At 35.2% G+C, this 20314-nt stretch overlaps 2 protein-coding genes across 2 annotated transcripts in view; one reads left to right on the top strand and one right to left on the bottom strand.

Annotated features, from left to right (window-relative positions):
* Window positions 1–19061, bottom strand: part of LOC136034629 (nuclear pore complex protein DDB_G0274915-like) — a 79074-nt gene extending 60013 nt beyond the window's left edge. The window contains exons 1-2 of the mRNA XM_065715929.1: window positions 18967–19061; window positions 6405–6532 (exon numbers count right to left, since the gene is read on the bottom strand). Of these exons, the coding sequence (XP_065572001.1) occupies window positions 6405–6532; window positions 18967–19027 (189 nt within the window). The 5' untranslated portion in view covers window positions 19028–19061. The remainder of the gene's footprint in view (window positions 1–6404; window positions 6533–18966) is intronic.
* An 80-nt stretch (window positions 19062–19141) lies between these two features.
* LOC136034628 (gamma-aminobutyric acid type B receptor subunit 2-like) overlaps window positions 19142–20314 on the top strand; it is a 340796-nt gene continuing 339623 nt past the window's right edge. Inside the window, exon 1 of the mRNA XM_065715928.1 lies at window positions 19142–19220. Coding sequence (XP_065572000.1) covers window positions 19188–19220 — 33 coding nt within the window. The 5' untranslated portion in view covers window positions 19142–19187. The remainder of the gene's footprint in view (window positions 19221–20314) is intronic.

The following is a 20314-nucleotide window of genomic DNA, read 5'->3' as shown; positions in this document are numbered from 1 at the left end:
AGGAATAAGGAATATAAGTCCACAAACTAAGATTAGAATATTGGAAGCTAGAGTGATGACAGTGGTCAAATGCAGCTCTGAAGAATGGGCACTCCAAAAATCGGATGAAGATTTGCTTGATATTTTCCAGAGAAATTGCATAGGGGTTGTTCTGGATACACGGGTGACTAACCGTATTTCAAACAGCAGACGGTACAAAAAATGTGGTTCAATCCCACTTTATAAGGCTGTAATGAAATAAAGGTTAAGATGGATAGGGCACGTTCTGCAGATGAAGGATGACAGATTGCCAAAGATTGTCCTTTTCAGTCCACCATCTAGGGCTAAACAAAAAGCAGGCCGTCCTCGTCTAGAGTGGGAGGATGTCATAAAGAAAGATTTGAAGGTAATGAGAACTTCCTGGGAGGATGTAAAGAGGGAGGCTTTAAATATATTGGGGTGGAGGAGGAGCATGCATAGCGGTGTTGGCCTCGGGCAGTTAGATGCTGTAGAGTTGCTGATGCTGATGCTGTGGCTTGATTCTTCGGTGAGTCGTTAGTAGTAGTAGCTAGTAGTAAAATTTCTTACTTTCACACCATTCTGTTTCAAATATTTTTTTAACTATTTTCCTCAAATTCTTAATCTTTGTAAGTAAATATTTACAATATTCTTGACTGACAATGATTAAAAAGGAATTTTTCGCTGATTAATCAGGGTTTTAATATATTTTGTATTGGTGGCTATTAAGTTTTTCATTTTACTCAATTTTATTTTTAATGTTACTAATTGAAAAAAATTATGCTCAAGTCCTCTCTATTGGCTTTATAAAATTCTCCATCAAAGTCTAAATCTTCAGCAACTTTATCCATAGTCTCCGCTATATATCACCTTAGTTCATATTTTAATACTTTCTCCTCTTTCCTTATGTTCCTTTTATTTTCATAATATCTATCACCCAAATAATCCTGTATAAGCCCCTCCTCCTCTCTATCAAACACCAATAATTTCCAGTAATATTCCTAGCTGTTTCAACTTTTTTTTTCTTAAGACACGCCATCCAAGACTTCACAAACTGTTTTTCTCATTTTATTGCTTTCATCTTCTACCTTTTCAAATTTCAGTATACTTTTCATTTGTTCCTGGAAAGTATCTCTCAAACTCTCAACCCTTAGTCAACCATCGTCGTGACTTCCTGGAAGGTGGTTACTCTTTCTAAATTTCAGCTTTAGAATAGGCCTAGGATCTACTAGATGTTGTTTTTACTTTTAACATCTCTAGCACAAAACGATAAAAGGCAATTGTTTTTCTAAAATTTCTGGAAAAGTAGGTGTCAGCTTTTAGTAACCTCTGGTCCCTACTCCCATTTCAAATTTTCTTGACAAGTTGAAAGGTTTCAAAAAATATAAATTACGCTAAGAAGGGCGGATAAATGATTCCAAACATAATCGAAGGCGAAATATATCATTTCATATGATTCAAATATATTCAACAGAAGCTGGGATTCCGAAAGGGTATAAATCTTACAACATGTGTCTTTTTTTGAATCAATGCATTATTATCTTCAAATATCTTCAGATGACATTTTTTAAACTTTGGAGGAGGCTCATTCGATTGGAAGTTGGGAGTTCTAGTTCCCTTACGAGGAATCGAAAGTAATAAGAGGACAACTAGCCCCCTCCTGACGCTCTCTTTTCCAAAAATACATCTGATAAAAATTTTGAGATAACTATTTTGTTCAATATAGTCCAAAGATCATATAACAATACCTCCAGGGTTTACACAAGCCTAGAGAGCCCTGGAGAAAGGTTGCTAAGTTATGCCTTGAGGGCAAGTAAGGTTTTTATTGAAATTGAACATTTCAGTGCATTTTTTAAGAGTTAAAAGTGATTGGAAAATAATCAGTCCCACTTACGCCTATTATTTCCCCAAACACATTCAATCAAAATTTTGAGATAGCTATTTTGCTCAGCATAGTCGAAAGGTCAAGTAATTATGTCATTTGGATGTCAAACCCTCCCCCGGAGCCCTCAGGGCAAGGTCTACAAGTTATTTTAGCTGCCCATTGTAACATATAAGTTTTTTACGGAAGGCATGGTCGTATAAACCTTGGAGAAGGCTCAATCGACTGGATACTGTAAGTTCTAGTGCCCCCTTTAAGGGTCAAAAGTGATCGGCAGTCAGCTATTTCCCCACCTCCAAAGCCCATTTTCACCCTAATACATCCAATTGAAATTATGAAGTAGTTCAAAATAGTTCAAATATGATATAGCAATGCCTCCAGTGTTGAAAAAAAACCCTATCCTGGGACCAAAAGTTGCAAGTTATACCCCAGTCGCATATAAGCTTTTATGGAAGGGGTAGTCTTAAAAACTATGGAGAAGCCTTATTTAACTGGCAATGAAGAGCGGTAGTTTTCTTTTTAAAGAGTCAAAAGTGATCAGAGGACAGCTAGCCTCCATCCCCACGCCCTCTTTTCTACAAATGCATCGGATCAAAAATTTTGGGAGAATTATTTTCTTCAAAATAATCTAAAGATTGCATAATAATGCCTCCAGGGTTAACAAAACCTGCCAGAGACCGGGGGAAAGGATTATAAGTATGCCCTGGGGTCCTATGGGGTTTTTGCAAATGAAAGTTCTAGTGTCCTTTTAAAGAGTCAAAAGTGATTGAAGGGTCACCACCTCCCCCTTCCACGACCATTATTTCCCAAAACACATCCATTCAAAATTTTAATATATCTATTTTGTTCATCATAGTTGAAGGTTCCAGTAAGTGTGTCTTTGGGAAATCAACCTTCCCCCCCCCCACATCAATTAGGACAGGGGCTGAAAGTTAGGCAACTCGTCCATTGTTTACAGATAGATGCTATCAAAACAGGTGGATAGGTTTAACCATCGCTTTCCAAAAAGCCTTAGGGTATCCAGGTGAGCCTTTCAGATAATGTTGAGGGGAGTGTAGACTAAATCAAAACAGGATATATGCACACGGGTTGTCAAAAGGGCTTAACTCAGGAACGACTGAGTTTATTAATTTGGAAGATTCCGGAAATGATAGGGTAGATGATCAATTGACTAAATAGGCAATATTTGCAGGCTTCTACTGTCTTACTACTACAGATACCCCTACTACTTCTACTATTGCTACTACTACTATTACTTTTACTACTACTACCACTACCACCACTAAAACTGCTGCGTCTGTAGCCAGTACTATCAAGGCTGAGGATATCGAAATGAGCATCTTAGTAAAAGTTAAGGGGAAAGTTGAACTTTACCAAAACATACTATTTGCATACTATATGCAAGAAGGCGTATCAGCAATGTTTTTGGAACGGCATACTGTATCAAGATGAAACTTCCAGGACATCGTGAGGGAGATGTTCAACTAACAAAGAGACAACATGTACATTCTACTACGGTTATTAATACGGCTACAACTACCGTTACTTCTATTAATAATACAGCACTACTACTGCTACTACTGCCCCTACTACTACTACTACTACTGCTGTGATACAAGTACTATTAAGGCTAAGCGTACAATGTCAAAAGGGCATATCTCAAGAATGGATTTGGCTATTAAGTTGGAACTCTCAGAGAATGATTAAAGGGGTTGATTAATTGACAAGAACACAATATGTGCACGTTACTACTAGTATTGCTATCACTGCTACTTATATTACTACTACCACTACTATTTCTGCTATATCAACTACTATTACAATTGTATCTGCTTGTAAGACCATGATAATTAAGATGAAAATTTCAGAAAGTATATGAATATACAGGTTATCAAAAGGTCATATGAGCTATGTCACAGCAACAGCTCATATTAAGTTGAAACCTCCAGACTTGATGAGGGGGATGTTCAACTGACCAAAAGGCAATACGTTAAAACTACTGCTGCTACTGGTCGTAGATCTATTATTGTTAATACTTCTGTTATGACTATTAGTACTAATGCTACAAAGGTGACAACTATTGCAATTATGCCTAAGGGTATGAAAGTGAAATTTTTAGGGAATATTGAAGAGAATTGTGAACTGAATCACAATGCGCTGCCCTTATGCAAGTTGTCAAAAGGGCATATCAGTAATATGTTAGGCGCGGTTTGGTGTTTGAAGTGAAAACTTACAAAGCTGGCTGTGGGGTATGTTGAAGAAACCAGAAGACAATATTTGCATACTAATACTACTGCTTTTACTCAGACTACTATTACTGCTACTACTATTACTACTATTACTACTACTACTATTACTATTGGGGCTACTACTACTGCTACTAAAGCTAAGGATATTAAGGCGAAAAATTTGGGGAATAATGAAACAGTATTGAACTCAATCGAAAACACTATGCATATGCAGATTGTCAAGAGGAAAAGTCAGCAATGCTTCAGGAACAGTTTATGGAGGTATTTAGTTTAAACTGTCAGCGTGCGGTAAACTAAATAAGGTGAACCTTTCAATGAATATTTAGGCGGATGCTAAACTAAATTAAAATGAAATATGAACATGTAGATTGTCATAATGGTGAAGCAGCAATATCTCAAGAACGGCATACTTGATTAAGTTGGACCTTTCAGGGTAAGTTGTGGTGGATTTTAAACTGGCCAGAAGACACATTTACTATGTGTGTACTATTAACACTTCTATTACGATTGCTGTAACTAATGACGCTAAGGGTATTAAGGTGAAATTTAGGGAAGATTTATCGGGAGTTTCAATAAAACAAGGAAACTTTTCAAATTAACTAATCTGATTGGAAATTAAAAGCTCTGCTGCCCCTTTTCAAAAATCAAAAGTGATTGGAGGGCAAGCAGTCCTGTTCAAATGCCCATTAATTTTTCAAACACATCCATTCAATATTTTAAGACAACTATTTTGTTCAGCATGGTTGAACGGTCCAGTAGCTATGTCTTTAGGCATATTGGATACGTAGCCCCCTATGAATATGGGGCAAATTGCATAAGTTTGAAATTTGCCCATTATGCATTCAAACTAGATATTGCTTTAAAAATAAATAGAAAAGTCCTGTGTTTATGCTGGTTACCAGTAAGACACTTCAGCAATATCCCAAGAACGATTGTGGGTATTAAGTTAAACTTTCAGCGTTACTTCTTTACTGCTTCTGTTACTACAATTTAACTTAATCAAAAGAGTGTAAGTGATCAAGGCTATCAAAGAGCTTACATACAATTTTTTGGTAATTTACAATAACCGAGACAAACTCAATAGGAGCAGAAATTAACATGAGTAGCGCTGACACCCTCAATGCCTCCTCAAGACAAGAACGTAATTTGCTATTTAATGAACAAAAAACGAATGAATGTGGATTGACAGTTAAATATATATGTACTGATATTTCCTCGTTAAAGTCGAAATAATTATGGATTTATTAAAGTTAAAAAGGTGAAACCATTTAAAATATTTGTTTTACGTAAAATGCAAATTATGTTCTGGTCTACAGAAGGTATTGAAGGTGGCAGTGCCGTTCATGCTATTTTCTATCGTTTTGATTTTGACTCGGTTTTTAACTGTGATTTCTCTTCCTTTTTTGGTTTCATTTATTTATTGATGGTGACTTGTGGTAGTTTTCCGCTTGGAAGATTATTGAACTTTATATCTGCTCATTATTGATTTAATGAAGCTTTTGACTTCTCTTTAAAAACTAATTTTATCGGAAAAGTTTAAAAAAAGTTAATATAGAAAATAATTTCAATATCTATTTCATAAATGCATACAACAACTATTAAACCCCCTCCAAGAATCATGGATTTATGACCCGTTATTTCACCCAAATTAAAGTTTGTTGCGTCTAAGAAAAGAAATTCAAATACCAAGTAAACCTAAATTTTTAAACAAATCAAATTAGAAAAGAATTTAAAGAAATTTAGACTTTTAAGACGTTTCAAAGTATTTGCCACGCATATCTTCGTTTACTTTTTTCATCCAGGAAAAGTTATTTTCAGCAATTAGACTGGGCGCACATTTTTATTTTTTTTTTTTATGACCAATTGTTATTTGGAAATATACTACGAACGCGTTTTTTGTCATGTTTGGGAGTTTAGATATCGAATTTATGATTAAAAAGTGCTTAATCTTGGGAATCATGTGAGCTTTGTTTAAAATTGGGAAATAGCATTGCATAAAATCCACGGAGAATTTACTTTAATGATAGAACTCTAGCTGTACGTTAAATAACTAACAAGTGAAAAATATTATTCATACTGATGCATACCCGACTGAAGGCTATGACGCATTGGCCGGGATGCATTGATGATGCATTGCAGTGATGCAAGGATGTAGTGACAAGCTGTCTTTGTTTACTTTTTGTATAAGGTACACTGCTTAATCATATCGTTTATCGAAACGGCAAAATAACATAAAAATTGCAGGCTTTCAAGGCTTATGTTAACAAGTTAATTACCTGAAAATGGTTTGGATTTAGAGGAAATGGTGGGATTTGCTTTGAAAATTCGCCATCTCCATCGCTACCAATGCTTTCTAAAATAATAAGGCGCTGGTACCAATGCTTGTATTTTTCCTTAGGTGTACCTGAAAAAACAAAAATAAGTTAAACCCATGCATATTAAAATTCAGCAGTGGAACAGAAACAACAAGACAGACATAAGCCCATTATATATTAAAACGATCGAATAAAATATGTCTAATATTCAAAAGTCCCCTAAGTCTGCAGGCTATGATAGCTTTGGGCCAGTAGAAGACCATGAGTCATGCAGATAATTTTAATCTGTAAAATTGAAAAGCTGCCTCCCCAAATCTTTTCGAGAAACATCAATAGAAGATTATTTTTACAAAACTGCAGCTAATCAAAAATCTCGACTGAGTATTCAAATTCTGCTTCAAATTTAGCTTCCACTCCAAAATTTTAGTTGTTAAACAGAAAAGCTTATTGAAGCTTGAGAGGTATTCCTTAATCTACATGTAACAAAAATATGCTAATTAAAAATCGAAGAGAAATTTGAATTTATTCAGGATTCTCCCAAGTGTTTGAAAAAAAACTAAAAAACAACACTAAAACATAAACGAGCAAAAGTATAGTAATATAACAATTCAAGCCTGAAACAGACATAATTTACTATGACAGCATCAATGATCTAACGCAAAAGGTATATGCCACTAATAACAACAGGATTGATACTATAAACCCCCCCCACCCCAATCATCCTTCAGGTTAGATTGTGAATTGCACTCTACAGAAAACAAAAAGAATTGCGAACAGTTCCAACTAACGAAAAATTAAGCAAGAGAAAACAGGTTTTAATTTCAGTAAAGCCGTGAACAAAAAATAGAAACAAAACTACATTTTTCTTAAAAAGTTTTGCGTTTTCCGGAAAATTTTTAAATTAAATTGTATTTTTTTTTGTTCACTGTTTTATTGAAATTAAAACACGTCTTCTCTTGCTTATTTTTTTGTAAATGGAAAAGCAGTGTGGTCTAAGAAATTATTAACAGTTTCGAATATTTCTTTTTTCACATATTTCACGATGCATCAAAAAATTATGACAAGTCTTTTTTATATATCACTAAACTTGTAATAATTGCATTAGCTTCACTAGCGTAAGCCTAATATATAACAGTTTGACATTAATATTCTTTCCTTTTTTATCAGTTGTTTCAAATGTTCGGAAAAATGATTGACAGATCATGTATGAATTCGTGAATTTGAACGATTGCAGGAGCAAACTAAAGAAATTGCTTCAAAATTACAAATTATAGTTTTAAAGTTTTGTTTGGTATTTAATTATCTATACCTATGAATGAAACAAGATCAAAAGGAAAATAGTGACACGTTCTTTTAAAATGATTAAATAAAAAACAGTTTTTTTTTCAACTGGAAATAAGGAGGAACATTAAAACATAAAACCGCATTCACTGATTGCTGAATAAGCCAGCATCAAGAATTAGCAACAGCTAAATATCCAGTTTTTTCAGCTTCTGCTAACTTGAAAAAAAAAAACTTAAAAAAAAACTTCAAAGATTTGTTCATGTGCATTGTTGTTACATCGGATGGCAAAAAAATATTACTCAGAGAAGATATCTCTGTTTCAAGGCCAGATCCTAAAACTTCAAAATCCTGAAGTTATATTTACAGGATTCAAATTTTTGAGGTGGGAGAGGCAGCTGAGCTCCTAGATTTCATATATTGAAATTCTCTGTGGAGAATGAAGACCAAGCCATTTGTTAGATTTCCACTGAAGTCCATCTTCAAATGGTCTGTAAAGGGAAACAGCCAGTGGTCGAAGCTCGTGAGAGCAGCGGAGTGGAAAAGTGAGCAATGTCACAGGGTTGAATCGCAGCTAACAGAGCAGCTAACAGCACTTCATTTGTAACCAAGTGCCATTCTGGTACTGAAATCGCTGATGTAGATCAAATAAATTATTTTAGAGACTCGTGTACTTCTGATTCAACTTCAAATTCAACTTAATTGCCAAAGGACAAAATAGCCTCATTTTCAAGGAACAAAAGACATTAGAAACAAAGATTCTAGGTAAAAAGACAATATAATTTTCTTAAAATCTGCTATTCTAGCCAGCACATAAATCCCCATTTATTTGATTTCTTTTTCCATCTTATGGTCGGCGTAAAGCTTCCTAACCTACGACTGAAAACGAAGTTTTTAGAGAGCCATTTTGTTCGGCATAGTCGAAAGATGTAATAACTATGCTTTTGAGAATTACTTGACCCCCCCTAGCACCTGGGAAAAGGCTTGCAAGCTATGAACTTAGCCCATCGTTTACATGTAGTATTGGTTATTGGGCAATACACTGTTATTTTTCAAGGGGAGCGGAGAGTTTCTGTAGTGGAGGGGTGTTTTTTACAAGGAGAACTTTCCATTGGGAGGGAAGTTTCCGCAGCTGATCTCTCAGAGGAAATTTTGCCCGGGGTGAAATTTGCCAGAATTGAACAAATTCCTGCTATCAGGGATACAAAATTCGTTTTAATAGTCCTACTTTCTTTTTGATGACTCCATTTTATGTGTGGGGATGTTCTGGGGGAGTTGTCGGAGGAAAATTTTCAGCAGGGTTAAAACTTTCTAGAAGGTTTTTCCGTGAAGGGGGGGGGGAGGATTATCCATGGGAGAAATTCTCTACGGGGGAATTATCACAGGGAAAAATTTCCAATGGGGAACTATCACTGGAAGAAACTCTCCATGGGGATATTTTATACGGGAGGAATTTGCATTTGGAAGAGGAGTTTCTGAGATAACCTTTTCACTTAGGGGGTTTTCCGCCATGAACTGAAAAATAATCAAAATTAAATACAAAATAAGTCTTTTTTTCTAATGAAAGGATGCTAAGGAAAAAAAAAATCGGCAGAATTTCCAGGGGGATTTTCGACAAAGATGGAACTGTCTGGCAGGGGGAAATTTTGCATCAGCAATTATGGAGGATCGTCAGTGGTTTGTTACAGTGGAGAGAGGAAGAGTAACGAATATATCAAAAGGCATGTTTTTAAACTAACATTTTAACTTTTTGTTAAAATTCATCAGGAAATTTAGACAGTTTGGACCTGAAAAAAGCTCACCAGATTTTTTGGAGCTTAAGAGGGTAATATCTCTCTTTTTCCCATTTATATACAATGTTTGATGGCATTTGTTTCCCAAAGTCATTGCCCCCCCCCCACTAACGTTCATAGGGGGTTTCCTCAAAAAGTACATTTTGTGGCAAAAAGTACCCATCTGTGGCAACTCACGGAAACTTAAAGAAGATGGATTTTTGTTTTCAAATCCAGAGGTGGGGAGCCAAATTTGATATTTTCAATGAAAACACAAAGACAAAGAAAGAGAAATTCAGTAAAAATGTAGTCCAAGTAAGGTATTTACAAAGTTTATGGGGTGGGAAAAATAAATAAGAAAAACACATAGTCCACCAACTCAATTATCGCCACTGTGCTTATCAGCACTTACGGTGGAGAGTTGGGGGAGGGGGGTTACATAGTCTATGACTTATTATACCATACTGGTCTTCCTGGTGCGTTGCATTGACTCTTTTTGACAATTGAGCTCCACTGCATTCAACTCTTCAAACACTTTTCTACTTACCAATTTTCTGCGTTTTCAAACGGTTCGTGGTAACGAAGTGTAAGTAACGAGCGACACGGCCCAATACTAACCGAAACTTTAAGACACAGGATTTTGATTTCAGTAAAAATGTAAAAGGAATCGACTTATTATGCTGATTCCAAATATATAAGATTCACCAAGCTTAATTTACCCATCAAAGGCAACGAGCCTGAAAAAAATTAGAGGAGAAAATTTACACCAATGGGAGGGGATTTCCTGAAATCATTTGTTGACATAGTGTGACCGTTTTGTTGACCGTTTATTTGGTGTGACTCCTAGGAACAAATTCACCACCGCGTGTCATTACTGTTTTTGAAACTCGGAACCCAAATATACAGTCCTTCGATAATGTCAAACCGGTAGGCAATTTTTGTATATATAAGACTACGAATGTTATCTTTTATGCCACAGAGAAAACAGTGTTTCTGTAATAAAAGGGAAGCTATCACCCTACCACACCTATATTCAGACTGTTCAGATAAAGGGAGATTAGAGTTTGAAGGGGCGGGGTTGATTTTTTTGTTGGGGGATGGGTCAAAAGGATTTTTTAAAGTCTGGGGGAAGGGGCAAATTTGTCACTTTTTCCGATTTTTCAATGAGGAAGCCAAAAAAGTTATTTTAATGAAATGGCACAAAATAGGTCAGTTTTTGAATCTAAGGGAGGCACATACCCCCTCTCGCCTCCTCCTTCAACTCACGCCACTATAACTCACATAGCTCACGACTCCCTCAGACTCTCGTCTATATTTATCTGAAAGTCTGTGGGAAATTAGAAAATGTGCACACACAAATGCATTTTTAGGTTTAAGGCTTGCACCCTCCCTTACCTAAGAACTGTCTCAATGCTCCCCCTTGATTAAAGCTGATCCGAAATTGTTATCAAATATAAACTGATTCAACCGTTCATTGGGTATGGACTGCGTAACTCTTTAGGAATAAATGCAAAACGCGCGGCATTGCTCTGTCTGAAACTGGGGACCTCAATGTATGTGTATCCAAAAATTTTAAATCTATTGTCGGTCTAAGAGTTTTCAAGCTCCACGCCAACTAGTTTTGTGCTACAAAATGACAGAAAGTGACACTTTCCTGTAGCGCAATCTTTTTACTACTTAAAAAAGCTCTTCCTGGATTTTCTTGCAGCATTGGTTCTATGCAATCACCACGAGAGAAAAACACAATAAAAACAAATAAATACGCATCCATGGTCTTTCTTCTGGGATTATTTTTTGCAAAATTCCACATTTTATGATATAAGGACTTGAAACCTCTACAAAAGAGTTATTTGATATGCTAAAAGTGATGGTGTGATTCTCACCAGGATCACGTGCCCCTCTCTTCAAAAAAGGGCAACATTTTTAGGCTCGTAAATTTTGATGTGCTACTTTAACTTAACGAACAAAAATTTTCGAAAACAACAGTAAAAATCCAATGTTTTGGTGTATTTATTATAATCGAAACCCCCTCTTTTATAGTTTCAGTTACTATTAACCCGTGTCGCGCCACAAATTATTTGAAATGGAATACAAGTAATTTTAATTAACGGAGATTGGAAGATATTTTGCTGTCAAAAAGATGAAAAGCAAATAGTGGAATATAAGGCTTTTTCATTTCCTAGCATTTTGTCCTTTCACAACCACTTTTATGTCATAGAGCTTTGGAGAAGGATTTGTAGTCCAAAAGAAGGGCCATTATTTCACCCCATTACAAGAAAAATAAATTAAATGTCTTCTTTAATGTTGTAACACAATTAACAGATGGATAAAGGCTTCACTGAAATATGAACATCACACATTTAGACGTTAAAAAACCTATTTAAAGTTTTATCTTAGTTATAGTGGATGAAATATGGATAATTTTGTGAGAACCAAGGGGGATAACTCTCTGAGCTCCACTTCAAATTAAAACAAGATCACGGGTATATCCAGTAAATATTTGTAGAATTTTAGAATCAATACCTTAATTAATGATGATTAAATAAAAGATCAAGTTTTTTAAACTGAAGGTAAGGAGCAGCATTAAAACTTAGAACCAACGCAAATTATTCTGTACTTGAGGGGGGCTGCCCCTTCCTCAACACTCACTCTTTACACTAAAGTCTTAAAGCTCCTTAAGAAATACTTCTCATTCAAAATTAATGGCCCTTGTGTTTTAATAGTCTTTCTTAAAGGAATGAGGACAAAAAGTAAACTTTAGCGTAAGGAGAGAGGGTTGAGGAAGGGTGGTCCCCTTCATATACAGAACAATTTCTGTGTGTTTTAAGTTTTAATGTTTCTCCTTACTTTCAGTTGAAAAACACTTATTTTTATATAAAATTTATGACTGTAACATTTCTTCCTGGAAAATTTTACCAGAAACTTCTTCCTACAGAAAATTCTCCGAGTGGGAAATTTACCTTCCCTCCCTGCTGAAATTACCCTGGAAATTACAGTAACGGACAATGTGCGCAACTTGCAGCTCTTTCCCTAGGAATTATGGGTATGGTATGGGTAGGAATTATGGGTTCCCTAGGAATTATTTGGTATGTCATTACTAGAAGCATAGTTATTAGAACTTTCAAATATGTAAATTAAACGGTTATCTTAAAATCTTAACCGGATGTCTATAGGGAAAATGGCGTGGGAGGATGGCTAGGTGTCCTCCAATCGTTTTGGTCACTTAAAAATGATATTGCAATTTTAATTTTTGTTCGAGTGAGTTTTCTCCTGATCTTCTAAGATCATTGGCTCGATACGTCTACCCTAGGGGGGGAAAGTAACAAACAAATAAATACGCATTCCTGATCTTTCTTCTGCCAAGAAGTTCAAAATTCCACATTTTTGTCGATAGGATCTTGAAACCACTACACAAGGGATGTCTGTTATGCTGAATCTGGTGGTGTGATTTTCTTTAAGACCTCTTACTTTTTTGGGGTTTGTTTCCCGTTTTTCAAAAATCCGGCACATTTTCTCAGGCTCGTAGCTTTTCATTGGCACCATTAAGCTTAATGAACCTTATATATTTGGGATTAGTACAGAAAGGTAAATATTTGTATTTATCTTTTGTTACCAAACTTCCATTTCTTAAAGTCTCAGTTCCTATTGGGCCTAGTTACTCACTACTAGCAATTCATTACCAGACACTGTTAAACGTTATTTCGAAGTAAAATCGGCTAAATACTTTGCTATTCTTATCGACAAGATAAAATACTTTATTTATTTATTTATCGTATTCAACACAGGAGAAAGCCATAGGCTTGTCGCATTTTTTTTCTAGAAAAGAACAGTTAGAAATTGTGGAGCGACCAATCGGCTTCTATCATATGCACAAATTAAACTCCGGGGGCTTAATCACCTTGATTTGTGAAACTATAAAAAAATTTGATGTTGTATATTTATCAATGTTGCCACGGTGCATCTAGTAAGAGTGGGAAATTTGAATTCAAGCAAAGTTTAGGGAGAAGGTCGCTCATGCAGTTTATGTACACTGTCATATCCACAGATTACACGTGGTTTAGACTAACTGAGTAAAAAACATCGGCGATCTTTCAGAATTTTTCTCTGTGGTGCAAAGAAATTACGTATTTATATCATTTATTAACATTCGATATGAACTATTTGTGGAATCTCAGCGTATTAGCGGTCAAAAGGTCTTAGAGCTTAATAACATCACCCAGAAACGCTGGTTTTACGCAGTACGCTCTATCTCAAAGGTGAAGGCTAAATTTAAATGTATTGCTGCTGTGGTAGCCCCAGTATCTGATAGTTCCGATGGTAATGCAGCGTGTGAAGAAAAAGAACTACTGGAAAAAATAAACTCCGTCTTTTTCGTCTCAACTTTGCATATAATGGAAAAAGTGTTAGTCATTGTAAATTCCTTATTGGCGCAACTTCAATCCGAAAATCTTGTAATTTTTACGGCATTTACACTGATCTTTGAGACATACGAGATTCACCGAAAGCTGAGAAATGACAAAGAAAGGAACAGCTGAAGCAAAAAATATCCGAATTCTTGGTTTTACACGATACCCAGGAATTGGAATCTCCACAATCTAAAACCGATGCTTGAAGCAAGAGGAGTCAAGCCATTTTATTTCGTCTCAGAGACTTTCTTTTAAACTCAATCAAACAGTTTGTGGTAACGAACTGTAATAAGGAGCGACCCGGTTCAATAGTAACCAAAACTCTAAAAAATGCTATATCAGCTACATCAAACATGCTACATCAAAGAATCATATTTTAATGCTGATTTTAAATATATAAGTTTCATCAAGTTTAGTCTTACCCATCAAAAGTTAAGAGCCTGAGAAAATTTGCGTTATTTTAGAAAATAGGGGGAAAACCCCCTAAAAGTCATAGAATCTTAACGAAAATCACACCGTTAGATTCAGCGTATCAGAGAACCCTACTGTCAAGCTCCTATCTACAAAAATGTAGAAATTTGTATTTTTTGCCAGAAGGCAGATCAGGGATGCGTGTTTATTTGTTTTTTTCCCATGGGTGATCGTATCGACCTAGTTGTCTTAGAATGTTGCGAGAGGGCTCATTCTAACTGAAATGAAAAGTTCTAGTGCCCTTTTTAAGTGACCATAAAAAGTGGAAGGCACCTATGCCCCCTACCATGCTCATTATTTCCCCAGGTCGACGGATCAAAATTCTGAGATAGCCATTTTGTTCAACGTAGTCGAAAAATCTTATAATTATGTCTTTGGGGACGACTTACAGCCCCACAGTCCCCGTGGGAGGGGCTACGAGTTACAAACTTTGACTAGTGCTTACATATAATAATGGTTACTGGGAAGTGTGCAGGCGTTTTCAGGAGGATATTTTCGTTAGGGGAGGGGATAAGAAGAGGGGGATATAATAGGGGAACTTTCCATCGAGGAATTTGTCATGTGGGAACAAAATTTCCATGAAGGGAGAGCAGGATTTACTAACATTATTTGAAAAAAAAAACAATAGAAAAATAAATATGAAAAGTTTTTCCAGCTGGAAGTAAGGAGCAGCATTAAAACTTAAAACAAACAGAAATTATTACCCATATGAGGGACTCACCTCCTCCTAATACCTTGCTATTTACGCTAAAGTATTTTTAGTAATTTCAACTATTTATTCTACAGCTTTTGTGATCCAGGGGTCATTCTTAATCTATTGGGAAACAAATTTAAGCTTTAGTGTAAAGAGCGAGGTACTGACGAGGGAGCGAACCCCCTCATATATGTAACAAAACATGAGAATACAAAAGTTCTTTGCGTAAGCTAATTTATAAGTTACGTATATCTTTTAAGATTCGTAAAAAATTAAAAGTTCAAGTTGCCTTTTTAATTAACCAAAAAATCGGAGGGCAACTAGGCTTCCTCCCCCGCTCTTTTTTTCTCAAAATCATTCGATCAAAATTATGAGAAAGCCATTTAGCCAAAAAAATAAATATGCAAATTTCGTTTTAATTATTCCTCTGCAGAGAGCCAAAATCAAAACATGAATTGATTCAAAAAGTTCAGAAATTAAATTTAAAAAAACAAGTTTTTTCAACTGAAAGTAAGGAGCGACATTAAAACTTAAAACGAACAGAAAATACTTCGTATATGAAAGGGGCTGCTTCCTCATCAACGCCCCGCTCTTTACGCTAAAGTTTTTTTTACTGTTTTAAAAAGAAGAGTTGAGAGAAAGAGTCATACTTTGGTTTTGAAACTTTGGTTTGAAATATATATATATATATATATATATATATATATATATATATATATATATATGTATATATATATATATATATATATATATATATATATATATATATATATATATATATATATACCTTGGTAAGGAAGAGTTTACCAAGAAGAGGCAATTCTCCAGGGGGTGATTTTGCCAATGTGAATTTTGTGCTGGGGGATTTGGCCAGCATTCCTATAAGAAATTCTGGGTATATCTTGCTTTCTCTTTGCCGTCTTGATTTTACGTGTGGAGATGTTAGGGGTATTTTTCCGGCGTAAATATTCACCAGGACTGAGTCGTCTACAGAATAAATCTGTGGGGAGGAGGAATTTTGCCTTAGAGGTGAAGCCAGATTTTCTGGCATTATTTGAAAAACGACCAAGAATTAAATAAGAAAAACAAGTTTTTGAAACTGAAAGTAAGGAGTAACATTAAAACTTAAAACGAACAGAAATTATTACGTATATGAGGTGTGTTTTCACCTCCTCAATACCTCGTCTTTATACTAGATTTGGAATTTTGACCCAATTCTTTAAGAGCGACTTCTGAAATACAGGGTTCTTTTAATTAGAACAATTATATTTTTTTTAAATAATAAAAAACTTTAGCGTAATGAGCAGGGTGTTGCTGCTTCCTTTCAATAGCCCCCCTTTTAATTTATCTTCTCAAGAATGGCCTTTCCACTTGTGTCCCACCTCATTTTAGTGCTTTTGACTTTTATGACAAGATATTATACTCTTCAGTTTAATTTAGTACACTCAGTGCTCAGTCCTTTTAGTTAAAACACTTTAAAATACTTTTCTTACCTCAAAAGAGTGAATACTACCAATGATGACCAGTGAAAAATTTCTCCTTCTGAAATTCAGGTTTTTTTTTAATTAGAACAATTATATTTTTTTAAATAATAGAAAACTTTAGCGTAATGAGCGGGGTTTTGCTGCTTCTTTTCAATAGCCCCCCTTTTAATTTATCTTCTCAAGACTTGTCTTTCCACTTGTGTCCAACCTTATTTTAGTGCTTTTGGCTTTTATGACACAGATATATACTTTTCAGTTTAATTTAGTACACTCAGTGCTCATTCCTTTCAGTTATTAAATAAAAAAACAAGTTTTTTTAACTGAAAGTAAGGAGCGACATTAAAACTTAAAACGAACAGAAATTACTTCGTATATGAAAGAGGCTGCTTCCTCATCAACGCCCCGCTCTTTACGCTAAAGTTTGACTCTTTCTCTCAATTCTTCTTTTTAAAACAGTAAAAAACTTTAGTGTAAAGAGCGGGGCGTTGATGAGGAAGCAGCCTCTTTCATATACGAAGTAATTTCTGTTCGTTAATGTCGCTCCTTACTTTCAGTTAAAAAAACTTGTTTTTTTTATTTAATTTCTGAACGTTTTTAAATCAATGCATGTTTTGATTTTGGCTCTCCGCAGAGGAATTATTAAAAAGAAATTTGATTTTTTTTTTGGCTAAATGGCTTTCTCATAATTTTGATCGAATGATTTTGAGAAAAAAAGAGCGGGGGAGGAAGCCTAGTTGCCCTCCGATTTTTTGGCTAATTAAAAAGGCAACTAGAACTTTTAATTTTTTACGAATCTTTTTATTAGTAAAAGATTTACGTAACTTATAAATTAGCTTACGTAAAGAACTTTTGTATTCTCATATTTTTATTACATATATGAGGGGGTTCGCCCCCTCGTCAGTACCTCGCTCTTTACACTAAAGCTTAAATTTGTTTCCCAATTCATTAAGAATGACCCATGAATCACAAAAGCCGTAGAATAAATAGTTGAAATTACTAAAAATACTTTAGCGTAAAGAGCGAGGTATTAGGAGGAGGTGAGCCCCTCGTATGGGTAATAATTTCTGTTTGTTTTAAGTTTTAATGCTGTTCCTTACTTCCAGCTGAAAGAACTTTTTCATATTTATTTTTTCATTGTTTTTTTAAATAATGCTAGTAAATCCTGCGCTCCCTTCATGGAAATTTTCTTCCCCCATGACAAATTATCGATGGAAAGTTCCCCCAGTATATCCCCCTCTTCTCAACCCCTCCCCCCAATAAAAAAATCCTCCTGAAAACGCCTGTACACTTCCCAAACACCATTACTATATGCAAGCACTGGTCAAAGTTTGTAACTTGTTGCCCCTCCCACGGGGACTGTGGGGGAGTAAGTCGTCCCGAAAGACATAGTTATAAGGTTTTTCGATTACGCTGAATAAAATGGCTATCTCAGAATTTTGGTCCGTTGACTTTGGTAAAATAATTAGCGTGGGAGGGGGCCTAGGTGCCCTCCAATTTTTTTGGTCACTTAAAAAGGGCACTAGAACCTTTCATTTCCGTTAGATGAGCCCTCTTGCAACATTCTAGGACAACTGGGTCGATACGATCACCCCTGGAAACAAAAACAAAAAAACAAAAAAAACAAATAAACACGCATCCGTGATCTGCCTTCTGGCAAAAAATACAAAATTCCACATTTTTGTAGATAGGAGCTTGAAACTTCTACGGTAGGGTTCTCTGATACGCTTGATCTGATGGGGTGATTTTCGTTAAGATTCTATTACTTCTAGGGGGCGTTTCCCCCTATTTTCTAAAATAACGCAAATTTTCTTAGGCTCGTAACTTTTGATGGGTAAGACTAAACTTGATGAAACTTATTTAAAATCAGCATTAAAATTCGATTCTTTTGATGTAGCTATTGGTATCAAAATTCCATTTTTTAGAGTTTTGGTTACTATTGAGCCGGGTCGCTCCTTACTACAGTTCGTTATTACGAATTGTTTGAAAACACTTTAAAATACTTTTCTTACCTCAAAAGAGTGAATACTACCAATGATGACCAGTGAAAAATTTTTCCTGAGCGACAGAACTTTTTGTGTTCTTATATATACCAACTCTAAAAATATCGCTGGTCTCTAGTACAGCTCTACTATGGGTCTTCATTTAAACCAAGATCATAAAAACTAACTAAACAGAACACAGTCCAGAAAAACAGTAAATACTCTCGAAAATTGTGTTTGAATAAACAAAAGTATTTAGGAATACTGGGAAAAGTTAATTTGTAGTTAAATACAGAAAAAAATTAAATACATATTTAAATAACTTGATCTAATTTGTAATTAATACTTTAAAAAGTAATTCAATACGTATTTTAATACTTGTAATTTATTACTTCCACAACACTAAAGGCATAAAGAATAAAATCAAATGAATGACCTTGTTGCAATCCTTTGCTTATAGTTAAAGCTAAGATAATCCAAACTAGTACTGCACTCATTCTATGAATCGACTTGCAGGTTCAAAAAGAGACTGAAATAAAAAAAAAGTCAAACCGGGTCAATGGGATTTCGCCTTTGACTTCTATTTAATGTATGCGTTTATAACCTTCTTCTTTTCAGTCCATGGTTAGGCAATCCATGATTTAAAACGTTATAGTGATGAACAAATGTCGGAATTATGCATGGATCAAGGTATTTTCAAGTAGTACCAACATGCTAGATAATTCTTAGCTTTTCACTCTTAGAGGGGGAAAGAATTAGGAGGTGGATAAGTCCCTTAAATTCTAGAGATAGCTTTTTTGTCTGGTAAACATTTTTTTTATTTAAAAAACAATGTGTTTTAACCGATTTTTTTTATATTAATCCGCATCCTGATACATTCATGCAATTGTGAGGGACGGTCAGCTGCTTTCATAATAACACTATGAAAAAAGGGGATCAACCGATTCGATTATTAAACACGGCCTAAGAGGCCAGGAATCGATCTAGGGATAACTTCTTGTGCACTCCATAGTTTCTTCGTGGCCCTCCCACCAAATGTTCTTTTTTCCTTTAGAGTACAAAACCGATATAAATTAAATCTCAAAATCCAAGGTTCGTGGATTGCTACAGCACTTGTGAACCCATAAACCACAGCTATAGAGCAGCATATGCGATTATTTCTCGAATGGGGGATAATATCTATATTCCATTTCGTGTTTAACATCCACTTTGACATCTCCAGCAATAACTTTCTTATGCACGAAGAACAATGAAATGGATATACTGAATAGGGGTTTTAACGGATCATAATTATAATCTAAGAAATTGGAAGTCAAGATGTCCAGGTAAATGTAAAAGGTTATCGACTAACTTCACAAATTTACATCATAACTCGAAATTCTTCATATTATAAGTAGAAGCGAATGGATTTACGGAGTTTAAACTAGGGGGAACAAGATCCTGATTTCAATTAAATTGTTTTAAACAAGTGCTTTGAGCTGAAAGCAAGAGGCCTTGTTAATACTTAGAATAAACAAAAATTATTTCGTATATGTGGGGGCTGCCCCATCCTCAACCCTTATTCTTTACGAATAAATCTTACTTTTTTTTAAAAGGCTTCTCATTCAAATTCAACGGCCCCTGAGTTTAAACAGTCCTTCTTAAAGATTTAGTGCAAAAAGGCAAACTTTAACATATAGAGCAAGGGCTGAGGAAGGGGCATTCCCCCTCCAATACTGAATATTTTACGGTTATATTTGCCCTCTGATCTTCTGGTAATTTTAAAAAGGCACTATAACTGTGGA

The sequence above is a fragment of the Artemia franciscana genome, chromosome 13 (assembly GCF_032884065.1).
Source record: "Artemia franciscana chromosome 13, ASM3288406v1, whole genome shotgun sequence".
Taxonomy (NCBI): domain Eukaryota; kingdom Metazoa; phylum Arthropoda; class Branchiopoda; order Anostraca; family Artemiidae; genus Artemia; species Artemia franciscana.
The sequence above is the reverse complement of the archived record's forward strand: the minus strand, read 5'-3'. Positions and strand labels throughout refer to the sequence as shown.